Source organism: Atractosteus spatula, chromosome 13 (assembly GCF_055471065.1).
Source record: "Atractosteus spatula isolate fAtrSpa1 chromosome 13, fAtrSpa1.hap1, whole genome shotgun sequence".
Taxonomy (NCBI): domain Eukaryota; kingdom Metazoa; phylum Chordata; class Actinopteri; order Semionotiformes; family Lepisosteidae; genus Atractosteus; species Atractosteus spatula.
This window is the reverse complement of record NC_142718.1, coordinates 35030193-35052194: the sequence shown is the minus strand read 5'-3', so window position 1 is coordinate 35052194 and position 22002 is coordinate 35030193. Positions and strand designations below refer to the sequence as shown.

The following is a 22002-nucleotide window of genomic DNA, read 5'->3' as shown; positions in this document are numbered from 1 at the left end:
AGAATCTGCTTGGTGAAAAACATTTGAATAAAGCTTAGGGTGAATAAAAGCCACAAAGCTTAGGGTGTTACCTTTTTACCATGATCAACTTTCATGAAGGCCATTGGAATGCACTGAAGGATCTTGAGGTCAGAGAGCTCTGAGAAACAACCAGCAGAATAGAAATGGGGGGGAAAGCACACTGTTGCTTCAGCAGGTTTTTTGCTTTTCAAATTGTCACCCAAGGGACCCAGACATGCATGTCCACACACATGATCACATGCAGCCCCCCACACATCCACACAAGGAGAGTACACAGCCCTCCACACACACACATAGATCACTCACGCCAACCCACAATTTTAACTGCAATAAATAAACAAGATCAAACACAACCAGAAGGGGTTTTTTTCTCCCAGTCTGCCTTCCGCCCACCTGACAGACCCTCTCCCTCTCCAAATAAGGACTGGGGCACCTCAGGGCTGCTTGTCTAGAGAGCGTGGGCAGCCTCCAGTAGGAGCTATGCTCAGTACAGTCTGCTGCTAGTGTGTAAAGTAAACCCATGAATACATAAAAAACTAAGAGGCTTTGAAGCTACAGAGCTACATTTTTTTAAAAGTGTCAGAAATATAGTCTATGTAGCAATGATATTTAGCCTTATTGTAAGGGGTATAAAGTACATATAAAAAATACAAATAAGAACAATCCATCCGGTCCCTTTTGCTTATGTTTGAATGTCAGAAACAGAAGGATTGGATGGTTCCCATGTGACAGAAGTTTAAAAAAGTCATGATTTTTCAAGTGGCAAAAGACGTTGTTTGCTGACACCTATCCACTAGAGACAGATTGTTCCCTTTTGTGGTCATGTGTCCTGTTTCAAAGGATTGGTGATGTCTTGTTTGTAAAGTTCTCTGCTTGTGTTTGAAATCACCCAAAATTGAGCAAGCCCATAGGAAGTGTATAATACTGTACGTGTATAATAAGAGGTATTAATCAAAGAGCGCTTGCTGGCTACAAAAAAGGAGAAAGCTGAAGTTCTTTCAAGAAATCTAAAATAAAAATAAGCCTGCTGACATATTAACTGCTTGGGAGTATCATGAATATGACAGTGACAAAATTTCTTTATGTTAGTACATACAGTCGATTTGTAAAATTGAAAATTTCCATTAAAATGCACCCCCATTTCCTTTTGCTGTAAAGAGCACTAATCCTGCTAGTTTGGCAAGAAGATAAATCTGCTTCAGTCTTCTGTTAGACAGCAACTCAAGAAGTATCAACAATGCCACTGTCAAACCTTGGTTAAATGAGTAAAGATGAATGAGGCTTTCAGTATCGGGAGTGACCTAATTCAGGTCTGCTAGTGTCCAGACAAGGGCCAGAGCACATTCCCAATTCTTAGCTCTACATGGCAAATTTGTGGAATATTTCAGATAGTTAAAATTTCATCTGTGTTCTGTTCAGAGGAATGTGTGGGAGTGAAATTAGATTTTCCAAAATAGAAATAATACTCACCGCTAGTTGAGTGAGCATCTGTCTGCTTTTGCAAACTGATCGAGGCAGACATTGCAATATTGATTGTGCTTTTCTTTTTTAATATTTGGCCCTTTCTGGTTTTTTTAGATGTACAGGATTAACATGTACAGTAGTTAACTCAATCATAACACCTCATCCCTGAGCTGCCTGAAAATCCACGTATCTAAGAATCTGAATTTCAGTAATATTCAGTAAAGCATATACAGAACATGTTTATGTACATTTTATTTTCATGGTCCTTCTCATTGTCTTGTGTTTGTTTATTATCCCGCAGAATCAATTTGTGTACCGGGATGGGGGCTTTAATGCAGAGGAAATGATTCCAACTCTCCCACGGGCTGTCCAGCCTGGTGCCGCTCCTGAGCCTCCGGCAGTGCAGGGGGCAACCCTGGAGTCGTTCGAGGACCCGCGGTGCAATGGTACACTGAGGAAGCAAGTGTCCCCGCGGCCATGTGAGGACAGCAGCACCCAGCGCTACAGCGCAGACCCCACTGTCTTCCTGGGGGAGCGCAGCCAACGAGGAGAGATGGACGAGGATGGGTACATGACGCCCATGAAGGACAAGACACCCACAGGTGAGCAGGCTTAGACATCAGGGATGATGGTCAAGGATCAGCTTCCACAACCACAGTCTTCAGACGGTATCAGGCTAGGAGTCGGTTGCAATGTGACAGGTTTCCATTGTCACACCGTTGGTTAAACTGAGCAGTAAAGAAGCCATCTTCATTCACCATCACAACAGCTCCAACCAGCCAGCCTTAGTATGCTCTTCTCCTAAGCCAATGCAGTTTTTTTTTTCCCTGCAAGCCATCTATGTATGCATCTGAATTGTTCCACCCAGATATGGCGTTTTGTCACTCCCAGGTCAGATTTCAGGCTTTTTTAATCATTCTTATTGTTCCTCAAATGACGTAGATGTCTGCCTGAATTGCTGTGGTGGAGCACCGAGGTTAAAGCAGACTGCTTTCAAAGCACTTACATTGAAATCATCTTGCCAGTTGTCTTTACAACTAAAAGGCACAAACTGTTATAAAATTATCTTGATATTATCATGGGGTTATGTTTGGGATAATGATATCATCTGCTTGTTTCTAAATTGTTCATGAAATGGGGCTCGCTTCATATAACTTTGTTATTGTAACATCACACGTTACTTATTTGTGTGAACCATGACAAAACCTATGTTTTCATTCAGATTAAAAAACCTTTTATCATAATTTTTCTTTGTCAGACTCTGCTGCATATTGCACTTTGATGCAAAGAACTTCAGAACTCGAGCCCAAAGCAAAATGTCTTATGACAGGAAAATAGCATTTGAGAAATGCCGGTTGAGCTGTGTGTTTCAGTTCTTATTGAGCCTTATCACTTGGCAGTGGTGAAAAATCCGTGTTTGTGAGGACATTAAACAAGCAGAATAGGGAATAGCTTTAATTTGGAGAGAAGTTGGCTGGGAGTTATCTTATAATCACAACAAATGTTTCCTGCCTTTAAATAAAATGGTTAGATTGTTTCAGTCTCTTTTCAACTTGCATAGCTCAGTTTCATTACATTAGAGAGGTACAAAGCTATTTGACTCTGCCATTCTGTCGCTCTCATTTTTAGATTATCTGAACCCAGTAGAGGAAAACCCCTTCGTCACACGCCGCAGGAATGGAGACGTTCATGCACTGGACAACCCAGGATACCACAGCGCCCCCAATGGGCAACCCAAGGTGGAAGACGAGTACGTGAACGAGCCTCTGTACCTCAACACGTTCCACAACAAGGCTGAGAAGAACCCAGAATTCCTCAAGAAAAATGAATTGCCCCCCCCTGTCACTGCCACCACCACGGGCACCATGGTTGACAAGAAGCCGAAAAAGACTTTTGACAATCCCGAATACTGGCACCACAGTCTTCCCCCCAAGGCCACACTACACAACCCAGATTACCTACAGGAATGCAACACCAAGTTCTTCTACAAACAGAATGGGCGCATAAGGCCAGTGGTAGCGGAGAACCCAGAGTACTTGTCCGAGTACGCTCTGAAGCCTAGCACAGTGCTGCCACCCCCACCATACCGTCAGAGGAACACTGTGGTGTAGCGGCTGGGGTGTGTGCTTTCTCCAGCTAGCAGGAGGAAGGGGCCTGGTCTTCATAGCCCTTTTCCTTTGCGAGCATTCTGAGACTTTGTGTTTCCTCCCAGCTGGAAGAAAACAATTCCAAAAGAAATGAAAAGAGACGATACATCACTGGGACGCCCACTTGAAGCAGCATTCCTCCAACTAGCTGTGGAAGAGGACTTTGCACTTCAATCAATCTGAAGCAAGCATCAGACTCTCCTGGTTACCTTCCCAATTTCATAAGAAATTAACAGCAAAAAGAACTGAGTGCTTCTTCAGCGTGGCCCTCATTTCCTGCTTGCGAGAGGCGACAACAAACAGTTTGTTGAAGGCTGGGCACGGCACATTGGCCCTGAATAATTCTGTTCATCTTCCCCGTCTTCATACAAATGAGCAAAGTTCAAGCAATATGGAGACAAGCAGCCATGTGATATACAGGCTGTTCCAACAGCAAAGTCAGTTGTTTAAACCTGAAAACTCATGCTTTGGACACTGACAAAGGAACTTTGCATTAAAACCTGCAGAGCTTGTGTAGATGAAAAAGAAAACCACTGGGTGGTGATTTTAAAATGGGTTTAGGTCCCCAACTATTGTTCAGTTAACAAGAGGGTCCTACTCTTGAGCTTCTTTTATAACTATAATTCCTAGCCAACTGACTGACCTTTTTATGTAGAGGAAAAGGAACCAGTACATAAAGAAATATTTACATTTCTTATATATATAATTTTTTTAAATTAGTAAAGTACTGGTTCTGTAGATAATTCACTTTATTTTCGGTGTACACAGCCCTATGTAATACGCAGAATGGTCAATCTCCTCGGGTTCATCAGTTTGTATGTGCTTTCACTATGCTGTTATGATTATATGATGAGGTACTCATCCGCAGTTGACTTATTACTTATGGCTTATGTAATAGCACATTTATCGTCCCCCAATAAAGGTTCAGTCAAAAATAGCAAAGTGCAATATGTTATGCTGAAGAATCTCAATAATAGAATATGCATATGAATTATGGTTTTAAACAGAAGCTCTACTTGGGACAGTAACCACTACAGGTGGTTCCGATTAAGGAACAATACAGTAACATCATAAATGCAGAGAATACAATTATGGTTGTTCATATAATAACTGGAATTAATGAAGCCTCTTCCTTTGATGACAGTGTGAAGTGAACCCCCAAACAAAGCTGCAGCCATTGTCTGCCCGGTACTGCAGCATCAGAGAATACATTGACCACAAATTGTAGGGTGGCCCAATCCATAGTGACTTTGAGGACATCAGTGAATGTCTTCTACAGTTTCATCTTGGCTTACGAAATGAACAAAAAAGACCATGACCAATACTTTAGCAAGTATTTTAAAAAGTTGCATATCATCTTTATAGAAGACATCTTCAATTCAACTGCTAGAATTACTTCATTTTTTCCAAGTAAATTGATTTTTTAATTCACAGGGAGCCATTGAACAGAAACCCACACATAGACTCGTGGCCACTCAAACACACACAGAAGGATATTTCATATTATATATGAAACTTGTGGCATAAAATCTGTAATATTCCATGTTATGTACAAAAGGCTCGACAGCAAACTTTTTAGTTTGTAGAGGTTCATGGGACTGTGAAGGAAAAAACACTTACCTTTTGTGTTACCGCTTTAATGAAGAATGCAAGTGAGGTTAGGGAGAGATGAGCCTGAGACTCATCAAAATTAGATGCTGGTTTTAAAGGCACATTAGCAAGTCTCTTTTCTATTCTGTAATTAAGTCATTGCCTCGTGGTGAAGCCTTGAGATCAAACTGCACTCTTGGGTCATGGCTCTCCAACAGTTGCCGCACACTGTTCTGCAAGAGGAGAGGATCAGCCAAGAGGACTACAGAAATTCCACATGAAAGTTGATTTTATTACTGCCATAAGGTCTTCAGCTGTGAGGTACAAACTTGTGAGAATGTAGCTTTAGATCTACATTCAATAGCCATTTAAAGTGCAGAACTAAGGGTTTTGGTGTTTTAAATCTCGAAAACAGAAAACGTATGATGATCAAAATAGCACCTGTGCAGTGTAACAGTATATTAAGCGTTAAGTAGTAGGATGAAGATTATTTGTAAACTGCTTTTTAAGGAGACTTTGATGGTGTGACAACTCATCACTTTTGAAACAGGACAGACTGTTCAAGCTGACCTCTGCAGCAGAGTTCACTTATAACACACACTTCACCAGGGCCAGATTAAAATGGCAAAACAGAACTGTGCCAAATGTTTTAAAGTGTGTTCATTTAACTGTAGTTCACTTTAATATATGAAAGGGGGGGAACTATGATAAATGAAAACCATTAAGAAGACCTTTTTAAATAATAAAAATCTAACAGGCAGAAATCATTTCTATTGATCGCCAGCACCTTGTGTTACTGAGAACACTGCCAGGCACTTCTTTTGCTGCTAAAATTAATGCAAGAGCATTTGAAATCATTCAACGTTGATTTATTTTGTAGATTTTAAAGCACTTAAAGCTCTGGTGCAGCCTAATCATACACTTTCAAAGATTCAAGCTAATGCCACCATTATATTTATATATTATATTATATTTTGAGTTTTTTTTTCACTGCAGAAGAACCTTGAGAAACAATATTGTCCATGTTTTGCTAGATCCGTACAACATTATATTTTAATATTGGAAATTAATTGTATTAATTTTATTTATGTGTGTACAGAATGAAGGTAGACCCTGGATGGAGCACTTTAATGGGTTCTGAAGATTTTAATAACACAGGTGACTGGCTGTTGTTTTGAATGTTTGCAGCCGGATTTCTTTTAAACCAGATGTAGCTCAAAACAAGGTTAGGATGTCAGGGAACATGAGTCTGAATTTTGTAATTTGCCAAAATAATTTGTTTACAAGACAGTAAAAAAGTAAGTATATTTTCCTTTATGTAAATGAATAATTTATTACAGCCAATTTAATTACACTCGAGCTACTGAATATTAGAAGTAGTTGTCAGATTGAGTCAAATGTTGTTAAATATACTGGGTGCTTTAAAGTTTCTGACACATTGTTCTGGTCTACATGATGCCTGAATTGCATACAAGATTTGTACTTATCAACACATGTCCCGCTGTGGTCCTGTCACCATTAATGTGTTGAATTCCAGTGTGTTTGGTCTCTGTCTAGTTGGGTTCTTTACAGCCTGGTGAAAATGAAATGGATAAATGCACTTTTTGTAACCTTAAAAACAGGGATTTTAAGAGTATGAGGTGGGCTGATTTTAAAATGAAAGAATCTGGCTGTACCACACATTTAGGTAGTTACTGTTTTGTGTTGTTTGTGTTGTTAAATGTTTTTTATTATTATCGATTTGATTACAGACAAAAGAAACATATTTTCATGTTAGGCCTTGCGATGGTAATATCTTTGTCTTTCAGCTGCATTTTGCGTCAATACTGGTGCATCGCTTCTAACCAGTAAAACAAATTCTAGCAAAACCCTGATGGATTTTCTTTATTGAAAATGTATAATGGTATGAATATTCATTCTCTGTGTCTCTCTTCTTCTTCACTGCCATGAAATACCGTTCTTACCCTCCTTATTGCCAGAATACATTTTTAATGGATATATACTGTACATTCCTTTAAGAAAATGCAATGGTTTCTCACAGTTTAGACAGCAAGTTGTACTTAAAAAACAGGTATATACTGTACTAGACTTGTATCCCATTCAGGTCGTAGTTCCACCTTGCATCCTATGGTGGCTGTGACCCAGGGAGACATTAAAATTGAGGTGATTAAATATCCAAATCAGCACTAAAACAGAATTGGAGTGGTACATGCTAGTCTACGTCTGAGCATTATACTGTATATTTTCTCTGCCTGATTTTTGGAGGCAGTATCCATTGAGAAAAGCCCACTTTTCCCTTCTGTACAGCTGAAAAAAGTCACTAATCCAAGTTCTGATTCCTTTTCTAGGCAAGAAGCTCCCTCCCACTCATTGTCATAGAAAAATGTACTTTGAGAAAACAAAGACATTACCATTCCATTGTTAGTGTTTTCCTAAAAGATGACAGCATCAATAACAGGATGGTGAACTTATCACCAGCCCAAGAGATACTCATGTCTATAGCTGTGGATACTGGACTTTACTTTGCTGAAGGTATTTTAAATATGTAGCATACACTGTTACGGATGTAAAGTGGGTTGAGTTTAATTTAAAATCAAATAAGAAAGCAGCTACTGAGGAACAACTTGACCAATGTCTGAAGTTACTGTGGGGGCAGACAAATATATGTGGTAGCAACAGACTTCCAATTAACTTTTCCAAATCTGGTGCAGTGATTAATCTGTCAAGCTTCCTCCATGTTTGTTTGTGTCAGAAGGAAAGAAAGGCAACGGCCCAATTTTATACATAAGCAGAGGATGGAATATATTCAGAAAAAAATATTTTAAAGCTAACCTCCATATACTGTAGCAAATTAAGAACATACTGTAGCTGCATACTGAGAGGCAATAAAAATGCAAACAAATTATTGTTGAAACCTCTCCATAAATAAGAATAGTTGTGTCTATTGTTAATTAATCGCTAGTAGTGGTTACTTACTACTAGGTAGAAATTGTAGTAGTACTACTGTTTTGCTGGTTCTTTTAAATACTTTGGCAGAGCACAGATATACTGAGAGACAGTAGAGAATATTTCCCTTGCTTCTGTCATTTGCCTACAAGAAAAGACCAAACTCCCTTTTATATGTAACAGGATATAAAGAATTTGTAAATAGAATTTACAACCCCTAGTCTAAAGTGTTACTGATGTAACTGGAATATCATGTAGCATTTTGCTGGAATTCAGCAGATGGCTGAAATTCATGACTGTTAAAGCAACAAACTGGAGCACTTCATTGTGAGTTCTCAGGTCAAGTCTCTTCTTTGTCCTGTTGTCTTCAACACCAACAGTCACACACTTCAAAATCTTTTTTTTTCATAATCAAAATTTACTTTCAGATAAAATCCGTAACAATGCTGACTCATAGCAAGCAACTGCTTCCTTTGTCTGTCAAATATCCACTAACTACATGAAGCTCCCATTAACTTTTGGGACCAGGAGTTTGAAAAGGGCAACAGCCTCATCACAGGTAACTCTTTCACTGGCGCTGGTTCAATATAATTGGGTTCACTGCACACTCCTAAAGCCCAGTTCCTCCTGTAGCTCTTTTAAAACACATTAGCACAGCACAGAGTTCCTGAGAGGTTGAGAGAAGATTTCCCTTGCCATTTTCGTTAGTCTAGAAGAGAAGACAAATGGACCATTTGATAGAAAGTGCAAGTCCATTCTCGCTTATGAACCTGTCTTGGTCGTCTGGATTCTTTTCATTTTTCAGTTTAACCAACATCAAGCTGCCTGCTAAACATTTTCCGAACACAATCATCTCAGTTCACTAAGGTACTATACAATGATGGCCAATACCTACAAATGGTATGTAGTGACAACAGGGAGAATACGGTTTTTGGAATATGACCTTGAGTGCCAGACAGATGAGTCTGTTGGAATTGGAACTACTGTAGGCAGATTGATTAAGGTCATTAATACCTTGTTTTTAAATGGCTACTTTTGTTTAACTTCCAGGCAAACACCTTATTTCTTTCAGTAACTGAGATTTTTTTTTTAATTTAGCAGCCCACAGAGATATTCATTTCTGCAGAAACATTACAAAATGGGCCATTAGAAAAAGCTAAATTTCAGCAATCTTTCTTTAATAAAGATCTATGTGCAGGATGTCTTATAACTAATGTAACAGTGTGAGTACTGTATGCATTTTGCTTCTGCATTTCTATAAGTTAAGTAACTTGTGCCGTAATTTTTATTGCATCAGCAGAACCTTATATGTTCATGATCGCCAGTAAACCGCTTTGCGTTGCAAAGACTTCTGGATCTTTTATTGCATGAAATGTTTTTATTATGCTTCACCATGTGCAAACAGGGCCATTATTTTAAAAATTCCCTGGCATAATCTTTGGTATTCCTATTTCTACAGTCTTTTTTGTTATTAATTTTAGCACACACTGACAGATGTGGAGGAAGCACATTGTTTTTTATTAATAAACTGAAGTTTGGTACAGTTGTTCCTCAAGATTTACTGTACTACTGTACGCTAACTGAAAAATGTGAATAGTATTTTTATAGACTGCTGAAGAATTGGCCAGAGTGCATTTGTAAATAAGGGGGAATTGTTACTTTTTGGGATTATTTTCTTCTCACCTTGGAATTGGTTTATGTTGAACATAATTGTCTATTAGTGATACTTTTTTTCTGTATATATCTGTATTTTGGATTGTGATTTTTTTATTTGAAAAGCTCATGAATTTAGACATTTTACTTGTGACTGTGTTTAGCACAAATTGTAATCGTGTTTTTAACTTCTGCACTTGCTCATGTGGTAGGAGCTGCTTTTACTGTTTGATGTAATTTTAAGCCTTGTTTCCCTTCTCATTTTCTTTTTCTGTAAAACCAGCTGTAGAAAATACTCTGACGCACTGTTGCAATACCGGTTCCTGTTCTGAATTTCGAAGCTCTGGCGCAGTCTCTCTCTAGAGCCTTATTTCTTAGTTTGTATTTCAGTATTTGGTTCCTCCTTTAATCCCCAGTGTTTGATATCTCTCTTCATTTTTATAATTGGTGCAGTTGGGTTTTGTTACTGTGACCTCCTCCCATGTTTGACCTGGGTAGAGGGCTAGCTGTAGGACCGACAGTGGCTGAAAGCACCTACCAGTGTTGCCAACAGCTGTTCCAAAAACTGTCCAGAATAAACCAGAACGAGGTAGTCCAAGGGGTCAGCGTCAGTTCAGGATTTCTCTTAATTTATGAACTCGCCAAAACCCCATTCATGTGTTCTGTTGTCAGCTGGCATCTGATATGACCTTACTAGCCACCCCCCCCCACACACACACACACAAACACTTTCTACATCCCTCGTTTTTCACAGGGGGAGGGGGTGGTGGTCAGTGCTTGTAGACGTCCAGACAAGCTCAGGCAGTCTCATGGAAAATAGCTTGTGACAATTTAGCCACTAATCTTTTTAAATGTGGCGTGTTTTAATTAGCTGAAATGCGGGTTAACGATGTATAATGCCTCTCAAATGCTTTTCAGTCTAGTTGTTTGAAAAAAGCGTGAAGTTCATTGATATAGGGCCTGCAGGATTTTGCTCTGTTCTTCCTACAGTGTGTTATCATCCCCGGTTACTGCAAACACTTGTCGCTTAAGATAAGAGTAACAGCTGTATACTCATAAAACATGCAACATTTTCAGATGACTGCTTTTGTAGGTTATAACAAAGAAAACCACCTATTCTTTTTAATCCAGAATGCCTTTTTCCTGAAAAGAGAAATAATAATAAAAAAGAGTTTTTTCCTAAAGTTTTTCTCATTTGGATTCAGTGCATTTTCCCATATAATTTGTAACAGAATAAAGAATTACCCCGAATTCTAGTCAGGCCTTATCTGCATCCTTTCTAAAAGTTAATCAGAGATAATAAAATCAATTTTAGACCAGTACGATGTAAAATCAGTGAGCCACAGAACAATTCTAATAAACGAGACCTTGGAGAAGCTTCACCACACAGTGTGATATTCCTCTGTGGTGGAGAGTCTGCATGCCCTTTCTGAAAAAGAGTGTGGCTGGGGGCGGCATGATTTCTGGTATCCAAGAGCAATATCGGAAAATTTTGGAGCTAGTTTATCTTGAGGGTTTGCACGATTTAAAAAAGACTGTCAGATTTAAAAAAGACTGTCTTTGTGTACTCAAAGTGCAAAGAGCTACACTTTAAGCTTTGGAACTGTCTTGTACTCAGGTCCTGTAACAGTAAACGCAATGAGGATGTTGGGTTCAGGTTTAGTTTTGGACAAAAGCTCAGCCCATGGAAAAATTAAATAGGTCCGTTACAAAGTACAATCTCTCCTTGCATCCTCTCTGCTGGTCTCAAAACATGAAACCAGGGGAAATTGATTCAATTAGTTCCTTAAAGTTGCTTTTGTCTTGTTTTAATAACAGTAATGCAGCTGAAATTAAAAACTTACGTTGCTCATTTCCTTGCTTCACATTTGGTACCAGAGACAGTAAAGTCCCAGAATTAAAAAAAAAAAACATTCATCCTCTTTAATGTTGGCACCACTGGTAACAACCCCTTAATTTTAGTGACCATTTTATCACCCCTACAGCTACAGCATCTAAAAACTGTTCTGCATTTTTGTTACATGAATCGTCAAAAATATATTTTTAATTTAATATAAATAAAGTTCAATAAAATATTTAAACATGAGTTTGATGTAATTTGAAATGGTTTGAAAACAGTGAAATTATGATGTCAGTTTGTGTCATAAACACCAGATGAGTACCTTGCTGCAGAGGTTTGCAGGAGCATCCAGGGTAAGAGTTACTACATACAGCAGACCTTTGCAGAACATCTTGAGTGGTCTTCTTTCAACAGTGCTTGAAATAATCATACAAGAAATCTGATAAACATCAATGCTGAGACACTTCATTATAAACTTAGATGCTTCGCAAATATAACCCTATGTAACATAAAAATCTGCTTAACAGTGCTGTTCTGTACATTCCTGGAGCAGGCTATTTGCAGTATGTTCACAGGACCAACTCCTTTCCATTGAAGACCAAGGAAATTGTTTGCTAAATCTACATCGTATATGTTTATTCCTCAAATTTGAAAGCAGGAGACAATCAACCATTTACAACTTTAAAATCTGTACAATTTTAAATTCTGCCTAGGGTGTGCCATGCAAGTGGACATTAGATAGTGGAGACAAGAGAAAAGTGGAGATTAGGATAAAATCATATTCCAAGCTGTCTTCTATCCGTTGTACAGTAGCTATGGAGAGCTGGGATATTAGAGGCGTGGGTATATCACAAGCAAATGAGTCATCACGCTGCTCAGTGCCATTCTGGGAGACCTGAGCTAACAGGGACTCATGCTTTCACAGCACCTCCTACAGCAGCGAATAAACAAAGTCAACATGTTTGATCTGCAAATGGAACAGTCTGGACTGAGGGTTAGAAAATACCGCTGGCATTCACCACATGCACAATAACCATGATATGATCACAATCGTTAAATGATTTTTCACAAAGTGATGCCTTTTGTCATATGTTAGCTTTAAAGTGGAACAAGCAACTCAATACATTTGTAAGGAGAGTGTGTGAAAGCCAGGCAGAATGACTTCAGTCTCAAACACAAGATATTTAGACATTTTGGACTAAACTGAGTTTTTTTAAGCAGTAAATAGAACATTTTACACACAACACTACATTGTTCCTAAATACTAAGCACATAATAACCTACAGGTTGCACAGCAGCGTGGTGGTGACTGCTGCCTCAGCTGTGGGGTTCTGTGTTCAGCTCTGGACTGGGCTGCGTATCTGCCTGGTCTCCTCAAAGCTACGAAGCCCACAGCCTCACACAGTGGGGAACGAGGGCGAGTAGGTTCACTGCTCTGACCCTCCCACCTGCGGGTGTATCACCTCCGACTGGAGGATCGGGTTGGCCGCCACCTTCCCCACCCTAACCTCCTGGTCACAGTCAGCAAGTGACATGACCCAGGCACGGGAGGAACTGCTGAATGCTATACAGGAGATGGAAGAATACCTCATCCTCCTCTGTCTTCAAGGTACACTACCCAAAGACACACCAGCTCCTCACTGGCTCAAAGAGACATTTCCAGCCTTCAACCAACAGGGACCAATTTAAAAGGAAATCCCTGTAGCTACAGTCAATTTCTTTTCCGGACAAAGGTAAGGGGAATTTTACATTTAATTCGTACCTAGAGTACTAAGTGGAGCCAAGCACAGAGTTGAAATTTATGTGGGTCCGTTCAAAATAAATCCTTTTCTATTAGACTGAGTTATTCCAGTGGTATATCTCTTGTGCAAATTGGTTTTCGCTTTATGTGGCAGAAGAAAACAAACAAACAGGAAAACTAGTGAAAATGATAACATTTCAACTAGAAATCAGTCAATAGGATTACAGAATATTAAATCATTGGTAAAGGATAATTATCTATGATGAGAAATGTGAAAAGAGGCCTATGTGCCTTCATTACCCAAAAACTATAATTATCGTGCGGCTTTGCTGGCAGCACAGCAGTAGAGAGGAGAAAATTGTTGTAACAAGTATTTAATAGCTCGAAATATATTGACAGAGTGATGATTGCTTATAAATGGGATTTAATCATGATTAATTTCTTCTTATTAACCCAATTCTGACTTTTCACAAAAATACATTTATTAGAATAATCCAGTGTTACCAGAATAGTAATGTGAAATCAACAAACCCAATTATTTCTCATTTATACTAAAACATTTTTTGTAAGAAGCAAATCTATAATACTGTATTCTTAAGATCCACTATGAAGTGTTATAATTGTTTATTTTTAATCTGAATTTTTATTCTCTATAACATAATGTTTGGAGTCAGCTCACTATCACCACCCTTGTACCCAATTAGAAGGGCATTTACAACCGAGAACAGGAGCTACTTCTTTACTCAAAGGGTTGTGGGAGTGTGAAACAAGCTGATATCCATCTTGCTGAAGCAGATACCCTAGTTTGCAGGGTTCAGCCTGTAGTCCAACAGAATGGTTTTACTGGTTGTGTTGAGAGCTCAGTGCTCTTGATTTTCATTCACATCACAAAAGTTACACGGCAGTTTAAAGCAGGTGCAGCGTCAGAATTGCAAATGAATAGGATACAGTGAATACTTTTTTCTTTCTTGTAGTTTTGAATTATTGATCAGACATACCTCCCCCAAAAATGGAAGAACCCATTTATGTATTTCAGTTAATTTCATGCTGTGTCTTGCAAAAAAATATTCACTCCCTTCCAAAGATGTCCAAATGTGTTGAATGATGTATAGATAGAACCGTAACTTGAACGCTTAATGCATGCCCAATTTTACTAGTTATTATTAAGCATCCAGTATTCTTGTGCATGTGCTGAGAAAGACCTACTCCAGTGCATTATCATAATTCATTAAATATTCTTCTAGGGCCATGTATTTCAGAATTTACAATGTTTGTCTGCTATCTTTAATATACTGTCGACACAATCTGAGAGCTTTCAAGACACATTGAGCCTCCACACTTTTCGTGAGATAGCATTTTAGAAAGTCCAGCTGCCAGTGTGAATTAAGCACATACACCTGAGTCCTGCAGATGTTCTGTAGTCTACTGGCTAAACTTCCCAGAATTTCAAAGACTGACAGTTCCTACTTTTCCCCATACAATATTCTTTTAGAGAAGCATGGTTTGTTGGTCCTGTGTATTGGTTGATATGACTTTCTAATGCTGCCCTTGGAGATGAAAGATTAACTACCTAGCTCCTTACAATATGAGTAAAACCAAGCAAAATCCATAAATGTGAATTAGAAATTTGTACATGAGCTGTATGCATTCTGTGCAGGGGATAGTGTGATAAGAAGAAACAATAGTGTAATTTGTAAGCATGTTGTATAAAACATGGCAAGGTACTGTACATACCAGTATACACAGTGGCAAAACAGGACGTTGTTGAAGCAAAAAGCTGAAAAGTACTATAAGTTCGATTTTCTTTTAGCCAGCTCTTTCCCTTGTTTATCAGCTTCTCATCCTTTTCTCATTTCTCCTTTGGCACTTGCTCTGCACTTTAAACCCCTATTATGCGACAACATGCAATGTGTTTATGATTCAGTCGACTCCACAAAGCCCCTTTAAGCTCCAAACACCGTCCCCAAAGAGTTTTCATTAAGCAAAGGATATTCAATTTTTTGACAGTCAGGAAAAAAAAAAACATGAATTTATCACAAGCAAGTCTTAAATTTTTCAGCAATTTCTTGCTTTTTAAAGACATTTTTTTGTGTTAAAAGGTAACCCATTGCTATCTCAAATATAATACCGTCTGCAGAAGAGCATCATCACAGAAAAGAAAAAGCCTGTGAAATGGAATTCTCCAAAACGTAACAAAAAGGTTATGCCACATAACAATGTTAGAATTTCATGTGATACATATTTTAATATACTATATATTAATAATTGACATGCACAAAAGATTTTCGTATTCAGGATCTTGAACAAGGGACTTTGCTTTAAAATAAAATGTTGTTCTGTTTACAGGTAAATAGAACCAAATAGAAAATTCTTGGGTATAACCTCCAGGCATCATGGGACACGTGAATTCATCCAGCTTCCACAAATCAAGGAAACAATACGAATGCTGTTGCAAAAGAGAGAGTGCAGACCTCATTCACAAGGTGTTATAAGATACTGTAAGTTGAACCTTACACAGTGATAAGCCTTTGGGTCAAGTGCGCCTTATCACATATTGTAAGAACTTGTTGTAAATGAGGTTCTGCAGTAAGGTCTGACTCACTTATTCTCCAGTCATTGAAGAAATATGACCAGTTCAGGACTTAGCCCAAACTAATAAAACATTCCAGCTGGTCTTTATGACACTGGAAGCAGTAGGATGTCCATCTTCATAGTCTGCAATTCTGCACCAAAACAATGGAATGGAGCTACATACTGTACGTAGACCTTGCGGTAAATTGATATAATCTAAAGCATGTGCTTATATGTTATCTTCAGCAGTCCTTCAATAAAACCCCTACAGTAGATAAATGTGCTGGTACACAAACAAATTCCACTCTGCATATCTTGTAGTTAGAACTTCACTGAAGCATTACTGAGCACGTTTCTTTAGCAAACCGGAATGCACTTTTCTTTTGTAAATTCTGCTTAATACAAAATTCTATAAATAATAATTAAACAAGACACTAAGCACACGTACCAGACTTTCCGGAAACCAAGATACTCAAAGGCAGCTAGCAAATGCATGGTAAATTATTTTATTGTATTCATAAAATTATACAACCCAAGTGAGGCGTAGGGGCTTATTAGCAAAAGAGACTAGCTTACCAAACTGTACAGTTTGTCTTCATCTGGAATCAAGCCTCACACACATCTGTCGCTATTAGTAAGGGAGACCCACTAATGTTACAGTATTTCCAACTTTTTCAAAACTGGAAACCTTTTTATTTTATAATCATTCTCAATGTATGCCTGAAAACAAATGGTAACACAAAAAGCAAATCATGCTTCAAGATGACAATGTTTCCTTTTAATTAAGTATTACTCCTGAAAGCGGGGTCATTGTTAAACTCTCCAGAACCATGCAATTAGCCTGCTCGTTTCATTCAGTATACAATGCCATGATGGCAGCTCATTTTTGGGTGACAATGGGTGTATAATTGCAGCTTGTCACATTTAGAAGTATCTTACCTTGAGCAGCACAGCAAATGACTCTCCACCTGAACACCAAAACTAAAGACTATTAAATAATCAGTTGCTAAACTGGAGGATGATGGAATCATATAGTCTTAATTACCTCCTGAGATTTTTCCTACAAAGAAATCTATGTAGGAACCTGCCAATCTGAATTCCGTACCACACTTTGTAGTTTAATACAAAATAAATACAATCACCTAAAGGTATGTGGTACATTGGAAAGCACTCTTTCACTTGACACGTGTGCTGTACACTGTATTTCAGAGCACAGTATCATTCAGTGCTATCTGAGCCTTGAGTCTAAGAGTGTGAAGCCTGGACCGTCAAGTGCTATAGATCTTCGATGCACATCACCTCTGGCTACTTAAATGAACCAATTATTTACAAAACTAAACAAATCAATGCATGCTTCCCATATTTAAAGAGGGTGTGTTAAATTTATTATTTATATTTAAAGAGGGTGCTGACTTAAACAGACCTACAGAGCCAGATAGGACTGAATCCCCCCTCCAGTGCTACACTAAGTATCTTGTAGACCACACATGTAACAAATGTAAAGAGAAATGTTGCAGCACCAAATCAGTTTGACAAGTTTGAAAGCAAACGGCTAGCCATTTTGGAACTGGAAAAACAATCATTATATACCAGCTGAGCAGTAAAGGCGTATGTACAAACATGCAAGAAAATTAAAAAGGAGCACAATACACTTTTCTAGCAGGTAACATATAGGAATATTTTTATGCATATGCAATGCAAATTCCTGATATCCTTAAAGATATGTCTTTTGCAAACTGGATGATCCGGTTTACACAATATGGAGATCCATACTTTTGCTCCTACAAAGTGCCTTTTCTCAAACTGCAGACATCACCTTTAATATCATTGTTTCTAGCTGAAGAAAAAAAAAACTAAAATTATTAGGTTATGTGTTTTTTTTTGTTTGACATTCAGAATGGATATTTACCATAAATAATTCATAAATCTTAAGGAGTTATTTTATTCACTTCACGGTTCAGCACAAGCAAAGACGGATATCAGATGCAATCAAATTCTGCAGAAAATCACTGGGAACAGGACTATGTAAGTGACTTTTATGAAATGCAAGGGCATGACAAGTAAATAGCTTTAAATGCCATTGTGCATTTTTATAAACCCAGTTTTTACTTTTTTAATTTGATGATTAAATCTCTTTGCAATACCTCTATTGTAAAATTAAGCTTTGTTAAACCCCATTATTTGCAAGATGTCAAATATATCTAGCCAGTCACTGGACCTACAGTACTCTGGAGAAAATGGGGCACATAGTTTAAGTTCAGTGATATGGGGATTTGAAAGATATAAGTGAAATTTTAATCCCAGTCGACTTTTCTGTGCAATATGTTCATACAGCTCTATGCTGAAAATACAGTATACCTAGTTCAGAAGAAATGAAAACTTTAAATATAAGCAAGATCTGACTTGCTTTGCTTCCTTTTAACAGCATTAAATCAAACTTAATAATATTAACTGCTGCTGAAGTCACCCTTTGAAGGTAAATACTCAAAAAAAATTATACAGTTGCTCAAAATATGCTATTTCTGCACATAGAGCTAGCTCAATTAAAGTGATGGGCAAAATCTATTTTTCAAGACATTATTGTGGGGTACAAAGGCTTTCAATAATTTCATGTTGTAAGAATATCAAAAAGATATTACAAAGAAAATATGCTCCTGTTATTATACACCTCTTAAAGTCTTTAGAAAAGACAAGCCCACCCCCAAGACTGCACAATATACATTCTAAAATGTTAAAACATTATGGGTCCAGGATTTCCTTTCAGTATCTGCATCTCCAACTACTCTTGTGCCCTAAAATGGCAATGAAAGAAATGTACTAAGACACATCAAAAACCCAAATTCCACACAAAGCATAAAAGTAAATCTGTCTCTTCCACTGATGACGTAAAAGCTGGAGTCCACCAGGGCTCCATTCTTGGTCTATGTATGTTGTTATGCTTTTTTAACACGAACTACACTACATAAATTAAAATGATAAGGACAATAAGGCCATGATACCACATTGGGAAGTCTGCACATTATTGGCAAATGGGTCACACCCTGTCATTTTCTGAAAGGATTTCAGGGGGGTCAGCTTCAACAATATGGGTGAAACGTTTGTTCTATCATTTTGTGCCACATAATATTCAGCAGCTAAAGGTTTTTCTTGTCCACAAACAGAACAAGTAACCCTCAGTGTATACTGAAATATTCAAAAGAGTGCGTTGGGTAGCCTGCATTGCTGCTACTAAACATGGTAGCATGGTAAAGATGTATGAAAACTATCTTCGGCATATCAGAGATAACCCACGGCAAAGAATTCTCTGATACAATATGTCATTACATTCATAAATAAACTGAAGGTATTTGAAACTTTATGCTTGTGTGATGCATAAGTACAACTTCATAACCCTCCAAAACAGCTGTCTGTATAAAAGATTGTCATTCCTACAGTATTTAATGTTACAATAAAAGTTTGTTGCTGTTTTGTTTATATTCTTTCTCAAACATTTTTTAAAATCATCTTCAGTTATGCAGTAATAAGTAGTTTGTGGAAGCATGCATTCTTTTAAATCGCATAAAGATACTTTTACCTGTACTCAAATATCAACCAATTTAGGATAAACAGTTTAGAATTCTTATTTCTTTGGCTAAAAAACTGCTTTTTTTCTTTAAGTATGACAAATAATGTTAATCCCCATTTAGTTACCTTCATAAGTTTGTTTAGTATCAAAACTGCCACACAACTGCAACAGGATTTTATTTCAGAAACATTCGTTAAGGTAGTTTATCATACCATCAACAAATTTCAATTCTTCATGCAGCATGGTATTTCTATAAATAACATAAAGCAATTAAATTAATTACCTATCCAGAGAGAAACTATCACCTGTAAGGTCAACTTAACTTTGCTGAGCATTTTGAATAACAATGAGCAATCATCAAAAGGCTATCAGATGAACATCATTTTGGATTTTTTGTTTAGCTAATTGTACAGTTGTTGATTTTTCCCTCATTTGGGAATTAAAAAAGAAAGTTGGCTAAAAATGCCTCATGCTTTCACTTGTCAGTTACAAACCAGATCTCAAAGCAGGGGCAATTTACACAGAAAAGAACCCATAAGAAAGATTTTAATTTCACCTGAGATGACCCACATGTATAAAGAAGTTTCATTGATCACCAAGTATTAGTATTATTGTACAGTAGGTCTGAAAAGCTCTGCATGCACCAGTGATCAAGGGTTAGGACATAGCAAGATTGTTTTGAATATCTTGAAATTACAACATACTGTACCATGCAGAATTCGTTTTACATTGGTTATTGAGTGAATTCTGATTAATTACATGCAGAACACTCTTATTTGGCAACCTATAATCCTGCTTCCAACATTTTCTGCTGATTACAGGCCAAACTGGCAAAAATACAGTACATACTGTATAGAGTATTTACAAACCACATTTTAGTTTTCATCGATAAGGTGTTGTTCTAAATGGTAATGCATTGTACAGTACTTTGCATTAAACAAGCAAATTAATGTGTATTGTATGTAGTCGACTTGTGTTTTTAAATTCGAAATATTAAATGCATATACACAATATCCAAAAGGAAAGAATGTTAGAAAAAAAAGCTACTATAAAAACTTTGATGGGATTATGTGGCATTTTTGAAAATCCGGCAACCCCTTCCCCTCAGGCCACTGGATAATCGATGCTTTGCTGTATTACAATGATTTATCTCAGCCACTGCGACTTAACTTAAGTTTATCTGACTTGTTTGGCAAGAAATGAAAACAATTGCGAGAAAAATAAGTCTAGGTCCCTTATATAGCATATATATATGAACACTGTACTGTGGAGCTGCCAAGATGTTCTCATTTCTAACCCCAGCTCTCTTGAGACCTCCTGATATTCATCCAGGAAGGAGCATCTACAGACAAAAGAGAGGCACCCCCAGTTCGGAACACATATCATCGCTGACACCCAAAGTGTGCCCATGGGCTAAACCTACTATACAACACAACTTAATGCTTTTTATGCTCTTTTTATTTGATGTTTTATAACCTCTTTTCAAATCAAGATCAAAGCACATGTATTATTTCACAAATCTATTGTGAACTGTTTCAGTTAGTTGCAGAATATCTTCTTTAGCTTTGCTGTCATTATATCAATGCCATACCACGCAAATGACAGCAGTTTTCCAAATGGATTACAGAAACCTGTCAAAATCTATCACATTTTAGCTCACACGCACTCTTAAAAATCTTTCATTTCATTAATCATTTACCGATTTACAGTAAAGCACCATTCTGTCAATCTGATTTGTTGAAATGTAAATTACAGCAGTTACACAAACTTTACACATACTAAACCACAGGAGAACTGCAGTCTGGTGGTATCCATGATTCAGGGCTTTATTTTAGTCACAGGAGGAGATCTGCCACACATGACTGGTTTATGAGCCTGTAGTATGGTTGACTGATCATCATGGACTCAGCCCACATAGAAGGGAAATAAGAATGTGAATCAGTTTGGAAATGGGGGCCGAGGACAAAGACAGAACGTTCCAATTTCAGGGAAGCCCACTGCTACCTGAACGGGAGGATTTCAGATTTTATTTCTTTTTATACAGTATGTTATTTACACTGTGGGGGTGGAAACATGCTACTGTATAATGGATGATGGTGGCACAGATGACCTATTCCAAGTTTAGACTTCACAATATCCAGGACAGAGAAGAGGAGTCTCTGTAGACCAAGGGGAACTGACCTTCTCTAGGTTTCCAAACTTTTCAACCCATACTTCAAAAGGTTGATTTATTTGTAAAACATAAGATTTTGAATGAATAGAGGCAAGCCTGAGGAAAAAAAAAATCAACTTTTAAATATTTAGAGATAAATATCTCATTTTCAGTCCACACCATACTAGAAGACATGTCTGTCATCAAATCAATTCTCCAGTTGTTTCTTGTTGCTTGCTCAAACATGACTATTGGGGGCGTGTAACATGCCCATATGGCTGTTTTACACACGGCACTTTCAGGAAGCAGTTT

The 22002-nt window shown here is 37.7% G+C and overlaps 1 protein-coding gene across 1 annotated transcript in view; it reads left to right on the top strand.

Moving 5' to 3' along the window:
* LOC148822271 (receptor tyrosine-protein kinase erbB-4-like) overlaps positions 1 to 11902 on the top strand; it is a 375272-nt gene extending 363370 nt beyond the window's left edge. Inside the window, exons 26-27 of the mRNA XM_088930325.1 lie at positions 1787 to 2087; positions 3115 to 11902. Coding sequence (XP_088786451.1) covers positions 1787 to 2087; positions 3115 to 3596 — 783 coding nt within the window. The 3' untranslated portion in view covers positions 3597 to 11902. The remainder of the gene's footprint in view (positions 1 to 1786; positions 2088 to 3114) is intronic.
* The last annotated feature ends 10100 nt before the right edge of the window (positions 11903 to 22002 follow it).